The sequence below is a fragment of the Chiloscyllium punctatum genome, chromosome 6, assembly GCF_047496795.1.
Source record: "Chiloscyllium punctatum isolate Juve2018m chromosome 6, sChiPun1.3, whole genome shotgun sequence".
NCBI classification, from domain to species: Eukaryota; Metazoa; Chordata; class Chondrichthyes; order Orectolobiformes; family Hemiscylliidae; genus Chiloscyllium; species Chiloscyllium punctatum.
In genome coordinates this window covers 37,663,160-37,682,505 of record NC_092744.1, presented here as the reverse complement: position 1 = coordinate 37,682,505, position 19,346 = coordinate 37,663,160, and the positions used below count along the sequence as shown (strand labels likewise).

The 19,346-nt window shown below is 41.0% G+C and overlaps 1 protein-coding gene across 1 annotated transcript in view; it reads left to right on the top strand.

The window, feature by feature from the left end:
• The window catches only part of mccc1 (methylcrotonyl-CoA carboxylase subunit), an 80,799-nt gene that overhangs the window by 47,755 nt on the left and 13,698 nt on the right, over positions 1 to 19,346 (top strand). The window contains exons 10-17 of the mRNA XM_072572448.1: positions 1,061 to 1,188; positions 2,995 to 3,178; positions 3,270 to 3,379; positions 8,989 to 9,205; positions 9,294 to 9,380; positions 11,257 to 11,306; positions 15,559 to 15,696; positions 16,652 to 16,759. Of these exons, the coding sequence (XP_072428549.1) occupies positions 1,061 to 1,188; positions 2,995 to 3,178; positions 3,270 to 3,379; positions 8,989 to 9,205; positions 9,294 to 9,380; positions 11,257 to 11,306; positions 15,559 to 15,696; positions 16,652 to 16,759 (1,022 nt within the window). The remainder of the gene's footprint in view (positions 1 to 1,060; positions 1,189 to 2,994; positions 3,179 to 3,269; positions 3,380 to 8,988; positions 9,206 to 9,293; positions 9,381 to 11,256; positions 11,307 to 15,558; positions 15,697 to 16,651; positions 16,760 to 19,346) is intronic.

Below are 19,346 nucleotides of genomic sequence, written 5' to 3'. Positions count from 1 at the left end.
GCTGCAAAAATATCTTTGCTATCATTTGAACCAACATGTTTTAGATCATAGCCTCATCATCCAATATCATCTTATGAATGTACCATATGTTTGCATGACTTGTAAAGTAGCTACAAGTGTCATTTCATGTGCTGCGCCTGGATAAACCATAATATCCTGAGAAATCATGTACCATGCCAAATGTTCGCACTATCTCATACTTTTTGGATACGTCCCAATAAAAAGTTTTGGCCTAGGTCTACTGCATGTATGTAACAATGTCATGCAATCAGCGAGATATCCTTTCCTCAAAAGGCAGTGCTATTAAACAAGAAATATATTAGTTAAGTCCTAGTCAGACAGATTTTACTTACTTATTTTTCCAAATACTTAATTTAAGGACTTCTCCATACACTCTTGCAATTGTCAATTTCATTAATATAATGGATGACTGAAGGTGCTATTGTCCATAGAGATACTCTTCAATGCACCTGCACATATTCGTAAGCAGGATTGATACATTTTGAACAAATTGAAACTTTAATTTCTTTCTGTTTCTACTTAAGTATTATGTACCCATACTTTTCAATTTCAACCTTAATTTAGAAACATAGGTTACAGGAATAGGCCATTCAGCCTTTGAGCTTGGTCTGCCATTCAGTATGATCCTAGCTGATCATTTAACTCAGTACCTAGTTCCTGCTTTCTCCCTATATCCTTTGACATTTTGTGTTATGATTGTATTCTAACTAGTTATCTAATTTAATTTGCAAGTGTCTCTAAGTTACATTTTAAAACTAAATATCATAATTATCTGTCTAATTAGTGGTTCCCTCACTTTGACACTTTTCACATAATGTTAAATCTATTTATCTCGAACATTTTAAAAAGAGATTGCTGCTATTTGGATGTGAATATGATCCTAAACACAGTTTCAATGTTACTTTGACTTTTGCAGATGAGTTGTTTTATGACGTATTGTGCCAAATAGTGATAGAGAAATAGAGTGATAAACAATCGAATATTGAGTTGTGATGAAAAGTCATGGATTCACAATATAAACCAGTGTCTTGGTTTTCAGGGACAGTAGAATTTATCATGGACTCTCAGCATAATTTTTATTTCATGGAAATGAACACAAGATTACAAGTGGAGCACCCGGTCACTGAGATGATAACAGGAACTGATCTTGTTGAATGGCAACTTCGGGTGGGTGAAAATAGTTGTTTCTCATAGTTTATGTTCTATTAGGCTTAAACCTTTAAGTCATGACTTTCATAAAACTGATGGAAAGTAGTGAAATGTTTGGTCTCAAACTACAGTTTTATTCATATACCAGAAAAGGTTCAAAAATATCTAAAGGTTTCCACTCTCTACTACAGAGGAACCTCGATTATTTTGCATTCAATTATCCGAATTTTGGATTATCCGGACAAGATCGCAAGACCCCACTGCTTAGCTAAACTGTGTTATCCACCATTCAATTATCCAAACAAAATACTCCCGCCAGTGTTATTCAGATAATCAATGTTCCTCTGTATTTTACTGTTATTTCCATATCTTTATAATGCAAGAATCTCTATATAACATTTGATTAGCAGTGAGCATGGTGATGTTGCATGGTTGAAGACATTGCAACATCTTGGAAACTTGGGTTGGATTTAACTGGGAACATAATCCTTGTAATCACTTGCCCCTATCCTCCACCAATGAAATTACAAGATTGTCCACTTGAAATTCAACACAGCGATATTATATATTTTCTAATTAACCCGTGCAGAGATATTATTACACACCTCGGGAGCAGGTAGGACGAACCTGGGACTCTTGGCTAATACTGCACAACAAGAATCCTCAAGTACAGTTATATTGGGAAGAACCTTCATTGTTTCAGGGTGAGACTTCCATTGCCATTTGGAATGGAGTTGAGAGATGACAGGCAATGTGATTGACTAGAATAGAGGATGCTGGAGAATCTCAGCAGGTTTGCCATCATCTGTGGAGGGAGAAACAGAGTTAATGTTTTGTGTATGATATGGCTCTTCTACATCTGAATGAATGGATAGCAAGATGGCAGGCAGGCCACATGTTATGTAAGACCCCATGCCTTCAAACATGCTAGTGGGGTGACAGATAGGGCTGCTAAAATTGTGCTGTGTAGCTAAGTGCAGCATGCTTCAGGAGACATTTTGGTAGAGGATGTTCCAGGAACGGTTAAGGAAGTGTAGATTGTTTAGTTCTGTGTGATCCTTCAACCCGAAATGTTAACTCTGATTTCTGTCTACAAATGCTGTCAGGCCTGCTGAGCGTTTCCAGCAATTTCTCTTTTTGTTTCTGACTTACAGCATCTGCAGTTCTTTCAGTTTTTTTACTGCAAAAGTAGGTTTATCTCACAGCTTACGTAACCTCTGGGATAAAGCCTGTACTTTTGAATTGTTCTCTATGTCACCAATTTGAATTGACCCTTTTTAATATATTATCAAATTTAATGCGCTAACTTTGGAGCAGAAATGGAATTTGAGTCTTGGATCTTAGAGAAAGTATCTTAAACATTAGGTAAAAAATTTGTACTGCTATTCAAAGAGATAGCTTTATGTAAGAATGAGTAATAATCAGTCACAACAGTTACGAGAGCCCTGGTGGTCTTTCATGATTAACTATCATCTGTTTCTAGGAAAATGATGGTGACCTTTCTTCACAGCTTTCCCAAAATATCTCATTTATTATTTGGCATCCACAACTTGCCACTAATTTGAACCCATGAGCTTTAGATTGCTAATCAGTACTATACTACAGTCTCCTTGAAGGATCATTGATGAGTGGAAGAAATCAGAATAAAGAATTAATTCTGTTATGCAATGGTTGATCTTTAGTGTGTACATGAAATCACACAGAAGCATGACCTGGTCCAATGTATTTTAATTAATTTGAATAAAATAGATGTTCTATAAGTAGTACAATTACAAATCCTGTTGAGGAATGAAAACGAATTGATATTTTTTCATCAAATGTCAGGTTGCGGCTGGAGAAGAACTTCCTATGACACAGAAAGAACTCTATGTCAAAGGTCATGCATTTGAAGCAAGAATTTATGCAGAAGATCCAAGTAATAACTTTATGCCAGGAGCCGGGCCTTTAATCCATCTGTCAACACCTGTACCAAATGCTTTTACAAGAATTGAAACTGGAGTCAAGCAAGGTATTGAAGTTATGCCAGGTATTACCATCTTAATTACATTTTAAATCAATGTCTTTTTTTCCATACAAGTAGATATTCATTTTCTTTTCAGGTGACGAAGTCTCTGTACACTATGATCCAATGATTGCCAAGCTGGTGGTTTGGGGCGACGACCGTACAGTGGCACTAAATAAATTAAAATATTGCTTGCATCAGTACAATGTAAGTATGAAAACAATTTGTATTTCTAAAAATTAGATTCAGTACCTGATGATCAGTCCTTGCTGAAATAAATCACACATTTGTATGAAGGTTATATAGCTGATGCGTTTTAATATATATCCACAGGAAGGTAAATACAGTAATCATAAAACTTGTTCACTTTGGGATTTTAATAGTGTTCAGGATAAGCTTAAGACTAAAGTGGGACCCAGATAAATGTATCTCATTGACAGTGATTTATTACTGAAGAAAGTGATGCTGGAGAGTCAGTCAATAAGTGTGGTGCTGGGAAAGCACAGAAGGTCAGGCAGCAAGCGAGCAGGAGTGTCAATGGTTTGGGCATAACCCCTTCATAACTTCCCTGATGAAGGGTTTATGCCCAAAACGTCAACTCTTCTGCTGTTCGAATGCTGCCTGACCTGCTGTGCTTTTGCAGCACCACACTTTTCGACAGTAATTTATTACACTAGATTATCACTTGCTCTCTTCTCATTTGATAATGGAACTCTGTTAAGGTAGGATCTCTATTCATTTTACTCATTTACAAATACTGAGCCCATGCATATGATAAAGGAACAAAAGTAAGCCACATAATATTTCAGCCTGCCCTGCCATTCAATATGTTCATGGATGATCTGATTTTAACCTCTACAGTCCTACATATCGCCGTAAATTTCATCCTCTTGTAAATCAAGAACTTCTGTAACTCTGCCTTAAAGGTATTTAAAGATTCTACATTCACTGCCTTTTAAGGAAGAGAATTCCAAGGAAATGTCAGCCTTTTGAGAGAAAAAGAAATTTCCTTATCTCTGTTTTAAATGGTGCCCCCTCATTTTTAAACAATAACCCTTAGTTCTAGATCTCCGACAAGAAGAAACTTCTTTTCAACATCCACTCAGTTAACTCTCACCAGGATCTTGGATGTTTCAATTAAGTCACCACTGACTCTTCTAAACTCCAGAGGATACAGGCCCAGCTTGTCTAGCCTTTCCTCATAAGGCAATCTGCTGATTCCAAGTATCAGTCTAATAAACCTTCTCTGAACTGCTTCCAACACAGTAACATCGTCTCCCAAGTACAGTGATCAGTATGGTACACTGTACACAGGATACCATCTCACCAATCTCATGTATGACTGAAGCATAACCTACTCATGCATTTGGTTCATCTTGCATAAAGATAACATTCTATTAGCTTTCTTGATTACTTGCTGTACCTGCCTGCATGCTAACCTTCTATGATTCATGCACTGGAAATCCAGATCTCTCTGCATCTCCACATTTGGCAACCACATAGATAATATGCTTTTTTATTCTTCTACCAGAATGGACATTTTCACATTTACCCACATTGTACCCCATTTGCCAGATTCTTGCCTATTCATTTAACCTATCTATGTCTGTGTGTAGGCTCCTTGTGGCCTCTTCATAACTCACTTTTCTACCTATTTTTGTGTCATCAGCAAATTAAGCAACTATATCTTTGATCTCTTCATCCAATCCATTTATATAAATTGTAAAAAGTTGAGGCCCCAAAACTAATCCCTGTGGTAGCACACCACTTACGACATCCTGCTAACCTAAAAAGACCTAGTTATTCCTACTCTCTGCTTTCTGTTAGCCAGCCATTCTTTCAACCATGCCAATATCTTATACCATGTTAAATTCTTCAATAACCTTTGATGTGGCTCTTTATTTAGTGCTCCAATCAGTTTAGCAAAGAAAAGAAAATAAGCTTTAAAAACTATAGCTACATGACAAATGTCTAAATATAGAGTAGAAATGAATAAGTGTGCAAAGAATTTCACTTTTCAGTCTCACTCTTCCCCTCTATCTCGGCATAATCTTTAATTATACTGCAACAAAGGATCCAGATCTTTTTTCTCTTAATCGGTGAATTACTCCCCTTAATATTCCAGGTGCACCATTTAAACGAGCGGCTAGCCATAGCCGTCTGAAGCAACCTGTGCTTCAGCCCTGGGAAGAAGAATCCCATTTATAGTGTGCCGAGTGAAAACAGTAAACAGTTCATATAAACTTGAAAATACAACTACAAAAACTACCAAATCAAAACTTCTAACAACTACTTCTACAATGACCCAACATATAACACAAATAAAAGACTTTCCCCCTTGCCCACAGGAGGCGCTGATACCACCCACTAACCCCTCCATAGCTCCTTCTAGCTGAAGCCACGCCCCAAACCCAGACAAAACAAAGCATATAAAAATCACATGTATCTTGCAACAAGAAAATTAAAAGTGGGCATTCAACCCATCCCATCCATACTTTGACCCTAGGCAGCCTTGGTAAAAATAAGGGAAACCCCACCCCCTGTGCTAAAAAAGAGAAACAAAAAGGGAAATGATAGATAAACAAAGGATAACAGGAGGGGAGAAAGAAGGGAGAGTAGAGAGAGGGGGAAAAAAGGAAGACCCCCACATATTAAGGAGACAAACCAGGGAAACCAGGCAAACTACAGAAAAAACAAAGTGAGCACAATTGTCCATATTTTTTGAGCCAGACAGTCTATTTTAAGTCGTCCAGGATGTCCTTTGCCTTTTCCGATGAGTCAAAATTAAACGCGGACCCTCCGTGGCTGAAATGTAATATTGCCGGATATCTATCTACTGAATATTCAAAGTCTCCGTTTTACCTCATCAAAGGCCTTCCTCTTACTGCTCACGGCTGCAGAAAGTCTTGAAAGAACATGATTCTTCATCCTTTATAAATCAGAGCTTGTGGATCCTTCTCCAGTGCTAGAGAAACTTCCAGCACCATTTGCTTGTATCTATAATGCTGGAGTCACATTAGGATCGGCTGGGAGCGCTGGTCCGATCTGGGCCTGTGCACTGCGACCCGATGGGCCTACTCATCCTGCACCCGGTCCACCCCAATGTCCTGCTTCAAAACCTGTGGGAGCCATTGCTTCAAGAAGCTGATGAGCTGGCCTCCCTATTCCCGCTCTGGCAGCCTGATCAGGCGGATATTCCTCCGATGGCCTCAGTTTGAGGTCGGTAACAACAATGATTGCAGATGCTGGAAATCAGAGTTTAGATTAGAGTGGTGCTGGAAAAGCACAGCAGTTCAGGCAGCATCTGAGGAGCAGTAAAATCCTTCTTTAGGACCGCAATTTCCCTTCCCACATGGTTAAAGATGCCCTCCAACGCACTCGTCCACATCCCGCACCTCAGACCCCACCCCTCTAACCGTAACAAGGACAGATCCCCCCTGATGCTCACCTTCCACCCTACCAACCCTCGCATAAACCAAATCATCTGCCGACATTTCCGCCACCTCCAAATGGACCCTACCACGAAGGATATATTTCCCTCCCCACCCCTTTCCGCCTTCCGCAAAGACCGTTCCCTTTGTGACTACCTGGTCAGGTCCACGCCCCCCTACAACCCACCCTCCCATCCTGGCACCTTCCCCTGCCACCGCAGGAATTGCAAAACCTGCGCCCACACCCCCCCCCCCCCCCCCCCCCCCCTCCATCCAAGGCCCCAAAGGAGCCTTCCGCATCCAACAAAGTTTTACCTGCACATCCACCAATATCATTTATTGTATCCGTTGATCCTGATGTGGTCTCCTCTACATTGGGAAGACTGGACACCTCCTAGCAGAGCGCTTTAGGGAACATCTGTGAGACAACTGCACCAATCAACCACACTGCCCTGTGGCTCAACATTTCAACTCCCCCTCCCACTCAGCCGAAGATATGGAGTCCTGGGCCTCCTTCACCGCTGCACCCTTACCACCCGACGCCTGGAGGAAGAACGCCTCATCTTCCGCCTCAGAACACCTCAACTCCAAGGCATCAATGTGGACTTCACCATTTTCCTCATTTCTCCTTCCCCCAGCTCACCCCAGCTCCAAACTTCCAGCTCAGCACTGTCCCCATGACTTGTCTTACTTGCCTATCTTCCTTTCCACCTATCCACTCCACCCTCCTCCCGACCTATCATCTTCACCCCCTCCCCCAATCACCTATTGTACTCTATGCTACTTTCTCCCCACCCCCACCCTCCTCTCATTTATCTTTCCACCCTTCAGGCTCTCTGCCTGTATTCCTGATGAAGGGCTTTTGCCCAAAATGTCGATTTTACTGCTCCTCGGATGCTGCCTGAACTGCTGTGCTTTTCCAGCACCACTCTAATCTAAACTCGATTTTTGAGGTCGTTGACATGTTCAATTAAGGCACGTACCTGCCATCCAGGGCCTGGCCCCGTCCTTCGAAGATTCCACCGTGGTCCTGGAAGTCATGGCCCACTGCTCCACCTCTAAGATGCTGGATCTCCTGGTCATGCTTCTGCAGCTTGCCCGAAATTGGTTCCAGCCTTGTCTGGATCTCCTCCATTGCTGAATTGATCTTCTCTCAGAGTTTCACGAACTCAGAGACCAGGCTGTGCTCCATAGGTTAGTCCCCAGAGGCTTCATGGAGGCTGACACCACGGTCGTGGGTATGTCTGGTACTGCAGGGGCGTACCCTGCTTGTTGCAATCCTTGCGGTCCTTTTCCCTTAGTCATTTTCATTTCTTTAAAAAAAGCACTGAAACTAATAAATAATAGTTCTAGCCGGAATGGGACGATGGGGCGCAGCCGTTTGGGCGCTGACATTTTGGCACGGCCGTTTGGGCGCCAGCCCATTTGGCGACGGACGTTTTGGCGTTAGGAAAAAAATGTTGATTGATTCATCATCATTCAAAGGTAGAACTTTAAAAAGTTTTAAAACTGTAATTTTATTGAAAAATAAAAGCATTACATTTTGTTACACTAAAGCTGTCCATACAGACAGATTTACAAATAAAGAAGTGTTCTTAGCACCAAGACATTTGTCACCAAATAGGTTTGGCGCCCAAACGGCTGTGCCAAAACACTGGCGCCCAAACGGCTGCGCTAAAATGTACCAAACCCATTCTAGCTGCCTAAAACCGGCGATTTACACCATAATGGGTCAAAAAGGCGGGTGAATGCACACTTCATCTGGGTTTCTGGGCAGAGCCTACTGGATTGCCGCCATCTTGGATCTCCCCAAAGGATCCCGATCAAACACAAAATACGGATTTTCTAGATCTAATGAATTTGACTTAAATGTAAATAAATGCAAAGGGAAAAACAAACCATTTAATGGAAAATTTGATAAATGGGACCAGTATTAAAACTTCTAGATCAATATCTGACGGTACAGATCAAAGTGATGTTTTCCTTTGTTTTTGTGTTAATGTTGCTTTTTATCTTGTAGCTTTGATCAGAAATTTAATTTTCATTTTGACTGAAGAGAACTGTCTGATAACTTTTGTCACTCACCTTTCCCTGTTAATAGTCAAGATTAGAGTGGTGCTGGAAAACCACAACAGGTCAGGCAGCATCCCAGGAGCAGGAAGAATCAACGTTTCAGGCAAAAGCCCTTAATCAGGAAACCCTGTTAATATACTATTGACAAATTTGAAGTTTGAGAGTCACAATGTACTTAAAACATTTGGATCTGTTTCTCTCTCCACATACCTGATGAGTTTCTCTAACATTCTCTGTGTTTGTTTCAGATTTCCAACATCTGGATTATTTTACCTTTATTGCACATAATTGATCGTTTTTGTGTTGTGACAGATTGTAGGCTTAAATACCAACATAGATTTCTTACTCTGTCTTGCTGCTCATCCTGAATTTGAAGCTGGAAATGTGCACACAGACTTTATCCCTCAACACTATGATGCACTTTTCCCAACAAAGAAAGCAACTAGTAAAGATGTCCTGTGCCAGGCAGCACTTGCTTTAATACTGCATGAAAGAATTCAGACTGACAAGTTTAAGGCATTTTCACATGGTAAGACCTCCTTGTGACCTACGTATACTCCGACATTTTAAAAACACTGATATACTTGCATGTAATCGTTTTAAAATTACTTTTTCAGATCCATTTTCACCATTTGCAAACAATAGTGGGAGACGATTGAATATTCTGTACAGCAGGAATCTTGTGTTGCTTGATGGGCAGAACAGTAAGTATTATGTTGCTAACACAACTTAGTTGTAATCTTAGTTCTTGTGTTGTTGCTCATGCTAATAAGTTTCAAATTCTATTACTCCCAAGTGAAGCACACTGACAAATAATAAGATAGTAGTTTGTGGTAATAAGACATCTCAAACATCAAAAATAGCTTTGTTTATAGATTTAATCCTAAAATAATAACCTGTAATAACATAATTTCACTTGAAATTAGAAACTGTCTACAATTTTTTTCACCTGTTCTCTAAATGGGTTTTGAATGATTAACTTTCATCATATTCCATAATTATTCCAAACCTTTTCTAAAGTCATTTGCTTACAACCTTTTGCCTTCCACTTTTCAAAAAAACTCCCATTGCAATTCCTGTTTCTTTGTTTTAAAAGAAATTGTCTCCTGACGCTTTTATGGTATAGACTGTATAAATGTTTAACACTTATAAGACAAACCTTTAAAACTCAAATACAGTCCCATCAATAATAACAACATTAATTGTAGATTTCACAACAAAAAATACTAGTTGAAATAAGGTACAATGCCAGATTTATATAGAGTCATATAGCTGTACAGCATGGAGGCATATCCTTCAGTCCAACTTGTCTGCACCAATCAGATATCCTAAATTAAGCTTGTCCCATTTACTAGCATTTGGCCCATATCTCTCTCAACTCTTCCTATTCGTATACCTATCCAGATGCCCTTTAAATCTTATAATTGTACTAGTCTCCATCACTTTCTTTGGCAGATCATTCCATATATGTACCACTTTCTGCATGAAAAGGTTGCCTCTTAGGTCCCTTTTAAATACCACCAGGGTCTCACCCCCTAGAAAGGGAGTTGGCAGTGAGCCAACAGACTAGAAACAAGCCTGCCTTTCAACGATAATGTGATGTGGGTGGGATATGTTGTCTAACTGTGGGATTTCCCGCCCCTCACTAGGAGCTAGTACCATGGGACTCATGACCAATTTTATTGAATCAGGGCAGGTTTAGAAAGTTTAGGGAGGTGGGACAATAAATGTTGGATTTTCAGAGCAGGCAGATGGAAAGAAAGGTGGGATTCTATCTTCAGACAGATGTGCCCCTGAGGTGCAGCAAACACCCCCAGAAGATAGTCCCTGCTCGCTTTCTTTTCATTGTTTTATGAACTTCTTCAAAAAAAAAGCTCCCCAGTCTCACCCAAACTACTCATGCAACTTCATTTGGTGTGGCCTGCATATTATCAGAGTAACTTGAGCTTGTCATGATTTTGGCACCCTCCACATTGTGGAGAAGTCAAATGGTAGTGGGCCTGCCGCCAGCCAATGTTGCTTTCCAATGTTTCTGAACAGCGTGCATGTTCACACACTGAAAACTTGTGATTCATTTTTTAAAGTGTTAAATATTTAATATTAAGCTGATCAATCATAAAACAATGTATAACTTCTAAATTGTTCCATTACACAAAGACCTGGCGTGAAATATGTCTTTCATCAGACTATAGTACAATTTACAGAGAGAAGATGAAGTGAACACCTGAACAGACTGAACAAAACAGCTAACTACAAATAATGAAGCATTATGTAACAAGCACCTAAAAAATTTAGCATTTTAATTGGAACAAAAATTGTGCCTTTGTGTGTAGATTTGAAACATGTCAAAGCTGTTGAGTATGTTAGATGGTTAGGCTTTGGATATTAATGTGGTAAGGTCAGAGGAAGGTAGAGTTGACACTTAAGATCAGCCTTGATGCGATTCAATGGTGGAGCAGCTGCAAAGAGTTGACAAGCTTACTTATGCTCGTATTTCTTATGTTTATAACTCCTTAACATTGCAATGTATAATGCTTGCATTTGTTTCTTTGCTTTTAATTTTCTCCCCATCCTAAAAAGAGGTCAATATTGATGTGACATATAACCGTGATGGAACTTACGGTATGAAGGTAAGCAAAGAATCTTACTCAATAGAAAGACGTGCTAAAGCTATTCATCTTGTACTTGCTAGTATAATGGAAGAAGATCGAATTTCAAATGATGGTGGCAATTTATGCTGCAGGAGAAAAGGGTGCTGATTTGTTGACAAATTGAGTCTGCTTAGCTGAGGCATTACCATAGAAAAAGCAACAGTAAACCGGAGCAACCTCCTCCCAACTCCCAGGCAATTCAATTAGGGCATCAGGCTCAAATACATTATTTTGTTTTTAAAGCATGAGTCCCTCTGCATGAATGTATATCTAGCAAGCATACATGAACCATGTATGAGCTCAGCTAATTATATTATATTGGTTGTGTCAGGATTGTTCAGCAAGTGCTACCTAAACATGAAGTTACTCTAACAGAGATTTTGGATTTTGCAAGCATGATCTGGTTGCAATAGATTCTGATTTATATTTTTGTTAAAAAAGTTTGCTTTGTGACGAGAAAGATGTATGATGTATGTGGAACCTGAAGAAAATAAATGCTATATTCCTAGATCCCTATAGTACTTGAGTCTGCACTGACTCTCTGAAGAGCATCACAGCCAACTCACCCCACCCACTCCTATCCCCATAATCCCACACATTTACCAAGGCTAATCCACCCAGCATGCACATCTCTGTATACTACGATGAAATTTAGCATGGCCAATCCACCTAACCTGCACATCTTTGGACTGTGGGAGGAAACCAGAACACCCAGAGGAAACTCTCATAGACACAGGGAGAATGTGCAAACTTCACACAGATAGTCGCCTGAGGCTGCAATCGAACCTGGGACCCTGAAGCTAAGGCAACAGTGCTAATCACTGAGCCATTGTGCCAACAGGCTAACAACTATTCTGCTGCCATTTGCTGCGTTTGACATAGAACATAGAACAGTACAGCACAGAACAGGCCCTGCAGCCCACTATGTTGTGCTGACCACTGATCCTCATGTACGCACCCTCACATTTCTGTGACCATATGCATGTCCAGTAGACTCTTAAATGTCCCCAATGACCTTGCTTCCACAACTGCTGCTGGCAACGCATTCCATGCTCCCTCAACTCTCTGTGTAAAGAACCCACCTCTAACATCCCCTCTATACTTTCCTCTAACCAGCTTAAAACTATGACCCCTCGTGTTAGTCATTTCTGTCCTGGGAAATAGACTCTGGCTATCGTCTCTATCTATGCCTTTCATTATCTTGTATACCTCAATTAGGTCCCCTCTCCTCCTCCTCTTCTCCAATGAAAAAAGTCCACGCTCAGTCAACCTCTAAGATAAGCCCTCCAGTCCAGGCAGCATCCTGGTAAACCTCCTCTGAACCCTCTCCAAAGCATCCACATCTTTCCTATAATAGGGTGACCAAACTAGATGCAGTATTCCAAGTGCGGTCTAACCAAAGTTTTATAGAGCTGCAACAAGATCTCACGACTCTTAAACTCAATCCCCCTGTTAATGAAATCCAAAACACCATATGCTTTCTTAACAACTCTGTCCACTTGGGTGGCCATTTTAAGGGATCTATGTACCTGCACACCAAGATCCCTCTGTTCCTCCACACTGCCAAGAATCCTATCCTTAATTCTGTACTCAGCTTTCAAATTCGACCTTCCAAAATGCATCACCTCGCATTTATCCAGGTTGAACTTCATCTGCCACCTCTCAGCCCATCTCTGCATCCTGTCAATGTCCTGCTGCAGCCTACAACAGCCCTCTATACTGTCAACGACACCTCCAACCTTTGTGTCATCTGCAAATTTGCTGACCCATCCTTCAATCCCCTCATCCAAGTCATTAATAAACATTACAAATAGTAGAGGCCCAAGGACAGAGCCTTGTGGAACACCACTCACCACTGACTTCCAGGCAGAATATTTTCCTTCTACTACCACTCACTGTCTTCTGTTGGCCAGCCAATTCTGTATCCAGACAGCTAAGTTCCCCTGTATCCCATTCCTCCTGACCTTCTGAATGAGCCTACCATGGGGAACCTTATCAAGTGCCTTGCTGAAGTCCATATACACCACATCCACAGCTCGACCCTCACCAACTTTTCTAGTCACATCCTCAAAGAACACGATAAGGTTTGTGAGGCATGATCCACCCCTCACAAAGCCGTGTTGACTGCATTTAATCGAGCCATGCTCTTCCAGATGGTCGTAAATCCTATCCCTTAGAATCCTTTCTTACACCTTGCAGACGACAGACGTGAGACTTACTGGTCTATAATTGCCGGAGATTTCCCTATTTCCTTTCTTGAAGAGAGGAATTACGTTTGCCTCTCTCCAGTCCTCAGGTATGACTCTAGTGGAGAGCGAGGATGCAAAGATCTTCGCAAGTGATGAAGCAATTGCATTTCTCGTTTCCCAAAGCAGCCGAAGACAAATCTGGTCCGGGCCTGGCGACTTGTCAATCTTAATGTTTGACAAAATTTTCAGCACATCAGCTTCCTCTATATCTATCCATTCCAGCATGCACACCTGCTCTTCAAAGGTTTAATTCACTACAAAGTTCGTTTCTTTCGTAAAGACAGAAACAAAAAACTCATTTAGGGCTTCCCCTACCTCCTCAGACTCCACACACAAATTCCCTATGCTATCCCTGATCGGCCCTACTCTTTCTTTGACCATGCTCTTATTCCTCACCTAAGTGTAAAATGCCTTTGTGTTCTCCCTAATCCGTTCTGCCAAGTCTTTCTCATGCCCCCTCCTGGCTCTCCTCAGACCATTTTTAAGCTCCTTCCTCGCCTGCCTTTAATCCTCTAGAGCTGAGCTTGACCCTAGTTTCCTCCACCTTATGTAAGCTATCTTTTTCCTTTTGACGAGAAGCTCCACCGCTCTCTTCATCCAAGGTTCCTTTATCTTACCACTTCTTGCCTGTCTCAGAGGGACATACTTATTCATCACTTGCAACAACGGTTCCTTAAATAGTCTCCACATGTCTATAGTGCCTTTACCATGGAACAATTGCTCCCAGTCCATGCTTCCTAACTCATGTCTAATCGCATCATAGTTTCCTCTTCCCCAATTAAATATCCTTCCATTTTGCCTAATCCTCTCCTCCATAGCTTTGTAGAATGTGAGGCAGTCGTGGTCACTATCACCAAAATACTCTCCCACCACAAGATCTGATACCTGCCCCGGCTCGTTTCCAAGCACCAAGTCGAGAATGGCCTCTCCCCTCATCGGCCTGTCAACGTACTGAGTTAGGAAACCCACCTGAACACACCTTACAAAAACAGCTCCATTCAAATCTTCTGCTAGAAGGAGGTTCCAGTCAATATTGGGAAAGTTAAAGTCACCCATTACAACAACCCTACTACGTCCACACTTTTCCAAAATCTGCCGAACTATGCTTTCTTCCATCTCCCTGGTGCTATTGGGGGGCCTGCAGTAAACCCCTAACGAGGTGACTGCTCCCTTGCTGTTCCTAATTTCCACCCATACTGACTCGGTAGGCAGATCTTCCTCGACAATGGAAGCTTCTGTAGCTGTGATACCCTCTCTGATTAGTAGTGCTACACCCCCTCCTCATTCTTTTTAAATGCTCTAAAGCCTGGAACATCCAGCAACCATTCCTGTCCCTGAGAAACCCATGTCTCTGTTATGGCCACAGCATCATAGCTCCAGGTACTGATCCATGCTCTAAGTTCATCACTTTTATTTCTGATACTCCTTGCATTAAAGCAAACACACTTTAATTGGATCCCTTGGTTCCTTTCCAGGAAAATCCTTCCCACTAGCTGGTCTACCTCTTGTTATTACCACATCTGCATCAACTCTCACCTCCGGTATACAGCTCAGGTTCCCACCCCCCTGACATAAACTTGCTAAGCTGCTTCCAAAATCAAAAATTGATGGCTCTGATCAGGAACGAGGATTTTTTTGTTGAAATTAAATGAATAGAATAAATTACTAAATTATTCAATCTAAATTTTCAGCAGTTGAACATACTTCATAGAAGGTGCTATTTAGTCTATATTTATAATACTACTTGGATAGAACAATCCAAAACTAACTCTTTTGTCCTGCACTGTATCTACCTCAGTAAAATGATTTCTATCCAATTTTTCACCATCAAAATAAGGAAGTGTATGAAGGTAAATCAAGGTTTAATCTTGCAATTCCAGATAAATGTGGTGTGATGCTATTTTCATTTAGTAAAGCTACTACGTTCATGATTTGTAAGAGCATTAGGCTAGACTTGTGCTTAAATTTTGACTCTACTTCAGGTTGATGGAGAGGTATTCCATGTATTTGGAGAACTGGATAAGGAGGATGAAGCGACATACCTGAAATGTTCAGTCAATGGAATTGTTTCCAAGCCTAAAGTAGTTCTTACAAACAACACTATTCACCTGTTTTCAATGGTAAGATACATTCCTGTTTTAGGAATGAGGAATGCAATTCAACATTGTAAATATGGCAAGCACCATCATGACTCCTCAGTTATTAAAGCAGTTATTCAAATGCAACAAGATCTGGACCATATCCAGACTTGGGCTGATAAGTGGCAAGTAACATTGAAACCTCATACATGTCAGGCAATGAGCATCTTCAATAAGAGACAATCTAACCAATGTCAATTGACATTCAGTGGTGTTACCATCACCAAATCCCCCAGAATCACCATCTTGGGGTTACCATTGACCAGAATCTCAACTGGGCTTGCCACATAAACATTGTGGCTAAAGGAACAGGTCAGAGGATGGGAATACTGTGACAAATAACTCACCCCCTGACTCCCCAAAGCTTGTCCATCATCTGCAAGGCACAAGTCAAGAATGTGATGGAATACTTCCCATTTGCTTGCATGGGAATAGCTCCAACAATACTCAAGAAGCTTGACACCATCTAGGACAAAGTAGCTCGCTTGATTGGCGCCATATTAACAAACATTCACTCGTTCCACCTATAATGCTCAGTAGCAGCAGGGTGTGCCATCTACAAGATACACTACAGAAATTCACTAAAGATCCTTAGACAGGATCTACCAAACCCACAACCACTTCCTAACAGAAGGACAAAGGGAGCCGATAACATGGGAACACCAGCACCTTCAAGCTCCCTTCCAAGCCACTTACCAACCTGACTTGGAAATATATTGCCATTTCTTCACTGTCACTGAGTCAAAATCTTGGAATTCCTCCCCTAAGGACATTGTGGGTCAACCTGTAGCATGCAGACTGCAATGGTACAAGAAGACAGCTCACCACCATCTTCTCAAGATTAACCAGGGATGGACAATAAATGCTGGCCAGCCAGTGATGCCCATGTCTGAGTGGATACAAAAAAGTGATAAATGTTTTGATTATTTTTATTTAGGAAGAAGCTGTGCAAGTTAACACCCCTGTGCCAAAGTATTTAGTTGGAATTGATGCCTCTGGATCTCAGGGAGGAGCAGTTGCACCAATGACTGGAACTATTGAAAAGGTACCATTTATGTTTGGAATCTGTGATTCTTAATGTGTTTTCTAGATACCTCTCAATGAAAAAGACCAAATTACTAACCTGTGACTGCTATAAGAATGTACGTGTGCATAACTATTTGGTTAGAATAGGTTTAGGTACAGATAATGCAAAGTAAATAACCTGGGAAAATATATTACTTAGTTCTAGAGAACAGGAATGGTCACTTAGATGACATATCTGAAGGCCAGTAGGTCCAGTGAAGTTAATCCCCATTATGGGTTGGCACTTTCATCTGTAAAATAATAACAACATTTAACTTATGGAATGCTGTGAACAGAAATCTTCCTAAAGTGTTATGGTTAGTAAGTTTGCATATGCAACCAAAATTGATGATGTAGTGGATGGTGAAGAAGGTTATTTCAGAGTACAATGGGACTTTGATCAGATGGGCCAGTGGGCCAAAGAGTGGCAGATGGAGTTTAATTTAGATCAATTTGAGGTGTTGCATTTTGGTAAGGCAAACCAGGGCAGAACTTACGCAGTTAATGATGGGACCCTGGGGAGTGTTGCCGAACTGAGACCTTGAGGTGCAGGTGCATTGTTTCTTGAAAATGAAGTCACAGATACAGGGTGATAAAGAAGGCATTTGGTATACTTGCCTTCATTGGTCAATGCATTAATTGGGACGTCATGTTGCGGCTGTACAGGACATTGGTGAGGCGACTTTTATAATAGTGCATTCAATACTTATCTCCCTGCTATCAGAAAAATGTTATCGAAGTTGAAATGGTTCAGAAAAGATTTACAAGGATTAGAGTGTTTGAGCTATTGGGAGAGGATGAATAGGCTGGGATCATTTTTCCCTGGAGTGTCAGGCTGAGGGGTGACCTTACAGAGGTTTATAAAATCAGGACCGGTGTGGATAGAGTGAATAGCCAAGGTCTTTTTCTCAGGGTAGGGGAGTCCAAAACTAGAGTGTGTAAATTTCGGGTGAGAGGGGAAAAATTAAAGGGGACCAGAGAGGCAATGTTTTCACACAGAGGATGGTGCATGTATGTAGAGTTGGACTGAAGGGTCTGTTTCTGTGCTGTGTGACTCTGACACTATGCTTTACAGAAGGATTAAACAAAATTGGACATTAAGCCACCTAAGGAGACATTAGGGCAGATGACAAAAAAGCTTGGTCAGAGAAGTAGGTTATGAAGAGGGTCTTGGGAGGGAAAAGAGATGAAGAGGTTTAGAAAGGGGCCACCAGAAGTTTGGGTTTCACCAACTGAAGGTACAACGTCTAATGGTAAAGCAGTTAAATTAAGGGGATACTCAAGTGCCAAAATTAAATGAGTAGAAATACATTTTAGGATTGTGCAGGGGAGGGGAAGAGATTAACAGGGTTCGGGGGGTGGGGATGGGGTTTGGATTTACGCCAAAGAAAAATTTGACCACAAGGATGTGAACTTTAAAATCAAGGTGTTACTCAAATGAGGGCCCATGTAAAGGCATAGGTTATATATTGTTGAACTTTATCTAGACTTAAGTTGGTGGAAAATGCTAGACAATTGAGTCACATTTAGAGGAAACTATTGCATAGATGAGGCCTTCAAAGTAAGGTGACCCGAAGTCGAGGTGACATTGAGTAATGTTATGGAGAGGAAAATAGGTGATCTTACTGCAAGTATGTGATCATACGAACTAGAACAAGAGTAGGCCACTTGGCCCTTTAAGCTTGCTCTGCCAAGGTTGATCTGATTTAAACCTCAGCTCTACATTCCTGCATATCCCTGATATTCTTTCATTCAGTAGATCATCTTGCCATAATACCAATATTGAGAACACTTGAAAGGAAAAAGAATTTTCGCAAAAGTTTTAATCTTAGATACCATATTTTATTTTTTAACACTACTTACATTTTGATCAGGGTTGTGAAATATATGCATGGTCCAAGATTGTAGCTCACAATCAAAAAACGTTAACATTTCCAGCCTTTGGAGGGAAGCAAGTTATCAAATTCACTGAGTAAACTGAGCAACAGTCTATTTGGTGTAGTGCAGCCACAATGCTGCTATGGAGGGTGTTCCAGAATTTTGATCAAGTGACACAGAAGGATTGGCAATATATTTTCAAGTTAGGATGGTGAGAGGCTTGGAATAGAATTTAGAGCTGGTGGTGTTCCCATTGTCCACTGTCCTTGACATTATAGATAGTAGTGGTCATACGTCTGGAAGCTGCTATTGAAGGAGTCTTGGTGAATTTCTCAGAGCATCTTGTAGATAGGGCAGTGGTTATTTGTGGATATGGTGCGTATAGTTTGTCCTGGTTGATGTCAGACAACTTGTGTTGTTAGAGTGGGAGTGCTCCCCAGTGAAGAGTACTCCATTACACTACTGACCTGTGCTTTGGAAATGGTGGACAGGCTTTGGGGAGTCAGAAGGTGGGTTATTCATTGCAGGATTTCTAACCTTTGGCCTGCTTTAGTTGCCACAGTACTTTGTCATATAGGATCATAGAATCCATACAGTATGAAAACAGGCCATTCGGCCCAACAAGCCCACACCAATGCTCCGAAGAGCATCCCACCCACCTGCCCTATCCTTGCAACCCTGCATTTCCC